Source organism: Malus sylvestris, chromosome 2 (assembly GCF_916048215.2).
Source record: "Malus sylvestris chromosome 2, drMalSylv7.2, whole genome shotgun sequence".
NCBI classification, from domain to species: Eukaryota; Viridiplantae; Streptophyta; class Magnoliopsida; order Rosales; family Rosaceae; genus Malus; species Malus sylvestris.
In genome coordinates, this window is record NC_062261.1 from 10,203,173 (window position 1) to 10,210,122 (window position 6,950).

General features: G+C 38.4%; 2 protein-coding genes across 2 annotated transcripts; one reads left to right on the forward strand and one right to left on the reverse strand.

Moving 5' to 3' along the window:
- Nucleotides 1-2,250: 2,250 nt before the first annotated feature.
- On the forward strand, nucleotides 2,251-3,321 carry LOC126613720 (glyoxylase I 4-like). Its single transcript, XM_050281297.1, has 3 exons — nucleotides 2,251-2,497; nucleotides 2,692-2,794; nucleotides 2,875-3,321. Exons 1-3 carry the CDS (start codon nucleotides 2,334-2,336, stop codon nucleotides 3,160-3,162), a joined length of 555 nt encoding a protein of 184 aa, XP_050137254.1. The 5' UTR covers nucleotides 2,251-2,333; the 3' UTR covers nucleotides 3,163-3,321.
- A 228-nt stretch (nucleotides 3,322-3,549) lies between these two features.
- On the reverse strand, nucleotides 3,550-6,228 carry LOC126613719 (pentatricopeptide repeat-containing protein At1g09820). Its single transcript, XM_050281296.1, has one exon. The coding sequence runs from the start codon at nucleotides 5,670-5,672 to the stop codon at nucleotides 3,870-3,872; it is 1,803 nt and encodes a 600-aa protein (XP_050137253.1). The 5' UTR covers nucleotides 5,673-6,228; the 3' UTR covers nucleotides 3,550-3,869.
- Between the last annotated feature and the right edge of the window lie 722 nt (nucleotides 6,229-6,950).

A 6,950-nucleotide genomic window follows, 5' to 3' on the forward strand; every position in this document is an offset into this window, starting at 1 on the left:
GTAAATCTAATTAATGATGGAGCAATTGTCAACAAAGTGGGCTAAAGAAACCTTTAAGTATAGGATGGATTGTCATTATCCCAATTGTCCCACATTAGTCTTGAATAACCTTTATTTGCACACCTTACTTCTACCGTGATCCATCATAGAATTATATAATTTAAAGGTTATGTTAGTGAGATCAATTATGTAGATCATATTTTGTAAATCATATGACGTGATTGTTGATGATTAAATTATTACTTAAGTATTTATTAACGTGTTTATTTCCTATTGATGACACATCACATATTTTAAAATTTTAATTTGGAAATTAATCTACTTAGCATTACACATAATTTAATCTACTTAGCATTACTCATAATTTAACACACCTCGCAGTTGTGATAATTAAGCATAAGCGACAAGCACTAAGACCACGAGTGCAAGAGTGTTACCGGAGTTACGTTGAGTTTGGATTCATTACACGAACATGGTAGGTTAAGTAACTAGCCCGACCCAAATACAATGGATATAAACTCATAAAACCAAAGATCCAATACTCTCCTATTTCCACTGATCAGACGAGTTTTGAACTGAATTTGAATCAATCAACTGCGTGAATTGAATACTTTGCCATGGTTTCTAGGATTATAGGACCTTCCTCCTCATTTTGTTCCTTTGATCAAAGTAACAATTTCAATAGATAAACTCCGAAAGTACAACAAAGACATCTACAAGACAGAAAAAGCGCCGAGCTCTACAAGGCAGAAAAGAAACGCGCCCAGAAGCAAAAAAATTATCCCGGACAAACGCCAAAACACAAGATCTAGACTCACCCAAAAGTATAGAAAAAGCTACAATACATATGAAGGATTAAAATGGTCATGACAGCACTTTCTGTCACTCTCATATATTAAACAGTAAACAGGCTACATGTGCTAGAAATTAGAAACACATTCAAAACATTTTGATCATCACCGTTCGAAATTTGCTCAAAAGGACGTATCAATCTCTCGGTGATGATATCTCGCCCCATCTTTCGATTTGGATCTGTTGAGTTTATAAGATCAGAACATAAAGGATGTCAGGTGGGAGAGGAAACATCAAAGAAATTTCTCAATATTTGGCACCTTGCAGTTTCCCTTTCTTACAAGCTTCAAAGAAGTAATGAAAAGGCCTCTATTCAATTAAGGTTGAGTCGAAGTTTTAATCACCACAATCATTTTGTCTTTGCTTTAGGCTAGCAAGCAAACTGTGTGTAACCCTTTGAACTTGAAACGGGTTAAAAAATATTTGCATGGTGTATAATTTTAGTACTTATCTTTTCCTGTACCAACTAGCTTTTGATATAAAGTTATTTCTCTTCCCAATAGTGGAAGAGATCCGAAATTCGAATTTCCTTCTTAATTCTGAGAGAAAAATAGAGGGGCCCTCTACTGTGATTAGGGATGGTTCGGTATGGGATATCGAATCCCAAACCAAAAAATTTCGAGACAGGAATTTGAAGACCAATCCTGGACTAAGATTTCGGTATTCCTAATTTTTAGAATTCTCGAAATGATTTCGTTATTTCGGGAAGGGATTGGATTTTGAGTTTTGGGTTGAAATTTGAGATTTTTTTGGTTGGGGCTAAAATTTGAGTTTTTGGCCTAAAATTTTTCATATCAATTGAAATTTAGGCTCTTTACCTCTTACCAATTTGAAATTTCGTACCATTTGAAATACCAATTCATTCATACAAAGTCAAATTGACGTTCCAAGGTTTCAAACTACTTAATTTCATATTTCTATTTCTTCTATTTCTAATGTAGTCTACTATCAAACTACTTAAATTCAACATTCAACATGCATACCACACAATAAATATCCTATATATTTTCGGTTCGGTTCGGGATTCCTGAATAATTGAATATGTAATTCCCATTTCTGTACCAAAATGTTCGGGATTAGTTCGGTATGAATCCCAAAAATTTCGGTATTATCGGTTTGGGGAATTTTCGGTATGGGATCGGGATTGGGATTTTTTGGTTTGGGATTTTTGGGAAAAATTTCCAGCCCTAGACATGGTCGATGTGGCATTCAAAGATATTACACCCCTACTAATATATGAAGGTGTACGGTAGCTAAGAGGAAGACTAGATTTAACATGTCTGATTCAACTTGTGAGAATCTGCCAGGAAAGTTCCTCGCAAGAGTGAGGATGATGTGCAAAAATTTCGAATTGAACTTGAAAGACGCTCCAAAGTGTGGCTTTATAAAAGGCAGTCCCTTCTAGTCTTGTGATGCAGGGCACACGAAAAATCAAAGAGAGACTAACTAATTGCAAGTGAGAGTTATCGTAAGAGTGTGAAATGGAGATTGAGGAAGTAAGCAACTGCGAGGCACTGCCTTTGCTCTCTTTAAATCATGTGTCCTTGTTGTGCAGATCAGTGTGGACTTCCATGAGGTTCTATGAAGAAGTGTTGGGGTTTGTTCTCATCAAACGCCCCTCTTCTTTCAACTTCAATGGAGCCTGGTTAGCTTTCTCTCTGTTATCATGCTTTTTAGAGTGCCAAAAAAGAATTCGATAAACATAATGCCTATAGGATATACTGGTTTTTCATATGCAGCAAAGTTGAATATCATGGTTGTATTCTGTAAACAAATACACGTGTATCCACGGCTTTGTGTAAAAGAAAATAACAAGTTAATATGTCTGACCTTGTGTAGGTTGTATAGTTATGGCATTGGGATACACTTGATTGAAAGTCCAGCAATGGAAGACTATGAATTGCGACCGATCAATCCCAAGGACAACCACATCTCCTTCCAGGTAAGAGCTGTACTGCTACTTATAGAACCTGTAATATAAATTGTGGTCAAATATAACATTCTTCGGTGATGAACATGCAGTGCACTGATGTTGGACTTGTTAAGAGGAGGCTGCAAGATATGGGGATGAGGTACGTGACAGCCGTGGTGGAGGATGACGGGGTCAAGGTAGACCAGGTGTTCTTCCATGACCCAGATGGGTATATGATCGAGCTCTGCAACTGTGAGAACATCCCAATCATTCCAATCTCTGCTTGTTCCTTCAAGCCCAGAGGCAGCAGTTTCAAGAAGGCACCGACTAGTTGTGGATTCATGGAGACTCTGATGATGGAAAGCTTGAGCCTGGACATGATGAACTTCTCCTTTTGAGTTTCGAAAAGAGTGAAAAGTTTCACTACTTTTTGTCTAAAGAAAAATGTTACAAGTGTACTACAGTGTCTATATATGTATCCTGTCTTGATCTGAAGATAAGTTGTATTGGTTTTCTGCTATGTTTAATAAAGAATTGTGAGGAAGATTGGGTTGTAACTTGTACTGTGTGTATGAATATACTTTATCCCTTGAAGCCAATATATGGCATGTGATTAAGCTCATATTAATGAAAAAAGAAGCTCCCCAATACAGTTCTAGTTATTTTGGCCACATAGAGCTGGATACATATCTTACGGAAGTTTATCTTTCTTCACTAATTATAATTTGAGGTTAAATGAGGCACATAAATTGAATGCATACGGGAAGGTTATGGGCAGATAAAAATAGGTTTCGAAGATTCATATATTTCTTTAAGTTTGACCAAAAATGTCTCCACAAATGAGGCACATAAATTGAATGCTTTTTTTTTTTAAAGTATGATCAACATTCAGCAAGAATCACAGACCTTGAAGAGGTGGGAGAAGAGACGAGAGTGAACTGTCTTGGTTTGATCGGTGGAGTTGAGATGATTGTGATTGATGCTTTTACTCCTATTCTCATTCGTCAAATATTCACCTTCGGATGTGGATGCATACATGGCCGCTTTATATCGAAGAAACATTATGGTTACGGTGAGGCTGAAACCAAGTTTCTCATTTCAGCAGCTAAGAACGAGAGATATTATACAGATGTCCATCAATATCAGGAAGGAAACCTTTGTCCATCATTTCTTCTTTTACTACTTCATAAGTAGTTCGATTTGGGATCAAACCTTTCTCCAACATCTCATTAAGAAGTTTATTTGCAACTTCAAGTTTGCCCTTCATGCAACATCCCTTGATCAACACGTTGAATGTTACAATATTTGCCCGCTTCCCTTCTTTCTCCATCTGTACCCTCACATTCAAAGCTGCCTTCATGTTTCCTTCCCTGCAATACCCATCCATCAAGGTATTGTATGTCACATGGCTAGGACTCAAACCCTTTTTGAACATCTCATTCAATAACCTTTCTGCCTTTCTGGACTCCCCTCCTTTGCACAATCCATCTATTAATATATTATACGTTATGGGATCAGCTTTCAAGCCCCTACTCTCCATTTCATCTAAGAACTTCCTGGCTGTTCCCACGTTTCCTTGCCTACAGAAACCAGAAATTTGGCAGTTAAATGTCGAAGTGTTGGGGGAAACCCCTCTCTCTGACATTGAATGAAACAATGCATATGCTTCCTCCATCCTCTCATCCTTACAGTAAGCATCAATTAGCATATTATAGGTTATAACATTAGGCGCCATACCTTGGTTCCTAATGTCATCAAACAACTCTCTAGCTTCCTTCATCCTCTTCTTCTTGCAGAACCCATTTATGAGTGCATTGTAGGTAACTATATTTGGCTTCAAACCAAGTCGAAGCATTTCATCCCGCAAACCACAAGCCTCGTCCAGCTTCCCATTACAACATAACCCATTAATAAGTGAATTATATGTAACCACATTGGGTTTCAAACCCTGCTTCATTTCCTCGAAAACCTTGAGTGCAGATGCTACATTTTCATCTTTACAGAACCCATCAATCAAAATATTAAAAGTAATCTCATTCGGGCGAATATTATACGCCACCATCTCCTTCAAAATGGCATCGGCTTTGTGCATCTTCCCCAAACCACCCATTTTGCAATACCCGTCAATAAGAGAATTATAAGTAACCACATTCGGTGGGATCCCACGAGCCTTCATGTCGTTAGTAATATCCCTTGCCTTGTTCAATTTCCCAACTTTACACAACCCATTAATCACAATATTGAAAGTGAACAAATCAGCCTCTATCCTCCTCCTAATAATCTCTTTGTACACATACTCAACACACCCAATTTCATTTTCCTTCACCAAACCACTCAACAAAGGGTTACAAGCCAATTTCGACAACTTAAACCCGTAATCACCGGCTCTCTGAAACGCCTCGAAACCCAACCGGGTCCTCATATTTTTCACATATGCCAACACCAACATATCAACTATAACACAATTTGCACAAAACTGACTCCCACCCATTGCAAGCAAGTGAAAAATCGAAGAAACTGAATGATTTTCATGGCTTCTAACAAATCTATCCAAGAAAGCTCTGATATCCGAGTACTCTTTCACATTTGCTAGGGAGTGCAAGAGCCTACAAGTAAGTTCAAGAGGGTGAGTAAATTTGTGATCCTTCTGGGACCAAGTGAAGTACCTCAGTATTATCTTTGAGTCAGCTCCCGCGTCGAACAGTTGGCGGGCAACTGTCACAAAGCTCGAGTCTTTGAGATGGGTTTTGAACTCCGACCAGTGTTGCTTTTCTATGAGCTCTGAAATTAATGGGAGGTTGAATGGCGGTGATGTTGGAGTTGTGGAGGTGGAAGTTGAGGAGCAGAGTCTGGTGCAGGTTCGGCCGGCATGGAGGCATGCGGAGGAGGAGGAGAGGAGCTTCAGCATTTCTTTGTGGCGGGAAAATTAAAATTGGAGGGAAAAAAAAGGGGAAATTAAATTAGGGTTTGAGTTTGTTCGTAGCCATGGCGGTTCTTCTCGGTGTAAGCTCCAACGGCCATTTCTGTGGAGTTTCTGGAGGATTAGTTCAACGGCTGCCGCGTTTTTATGTTTAATGAGTGCCGGCCTGCCGGGCTTAAACTGGCCGGTCTGGGCCTAGGAATGAAAGCCCATTTCACTTGTTTTTAGTGTTTGAAAAGTTCATCATAATTTTTTTGGATAAATTACATTTTATCTCTTCAGGTTTAAGATCGATTGCAACTTCTTACAATATCTTTAAAGTATTTCAATTTCATACATTTACTTATCATTTTATTTTAATTTCTTACCTTCGTTAGAAAATTCGTTAAGTAAACTGTTAAGTTATGATGTGGCAAATATGAGATCCACATTTGTGCTGACGTGACTGCCAAATTTGTGCTGACATGGCTGCCAAAATTGTGCCACGTAGTAAAAAAATAATTTTTTATGCATTTAAAATATAATAATTTACCTTATTTAAAATTAAAATTAAAATAAAAAAAAACTCTAGAACCCACCACCTTCTCACTCTCCTCCACTCTCTTTGCCTCCCCTACCATACAAAAAACCCACCCGCAACCGACCCCTTCTCCGCAACCCAAACCCCCCCCCCCCATCCCACCCCAACCCAAACCCCAAAAAACCCAGATTTGTAATCAACCAAAAAATATGTGTGTGTGTGTATGTTCTAAAACAGATTACCCAAAAAACCACATATTTTCGGTGACCTCCTCCATCTTTTTCTCTTCCTCCTTCTCTCATTCTAACCTCGAATAGGCATCGATCGGACCCATGAGATGCGGCCAACAACAACATCGAAAGGGGATTTTGGTATTTGACAATTGAAGGAGTGCTGTTCTTCCTGGGTTTTTTGGTTGATTACAAATAATCTGGGTTTTTTGGGTTGGGGGTGTTGCAAGGGAGGGGTGGGATGGTGGGGTTTGGGTTGTGGGTGGGTTTTTTGGATGGGAGGGGGGGTGAAGAGAGTGGAGGAGATGGAGAAGGAGGGTCAGGGAAGATGGGTTTCAGGTTTTTTTTTTTTTTAATAGGATAAATTATTATATTTTAAATGCATAAAAAAAACTTGTCACATGACACAAATTTGGCAGCCACGTCAGCATAAATGTGGATCTCATATTTGTCACGTTATCACTTAACGGATGTATGAAATTGAAATAAAATGATAAGTAAATATATGAAATTAAA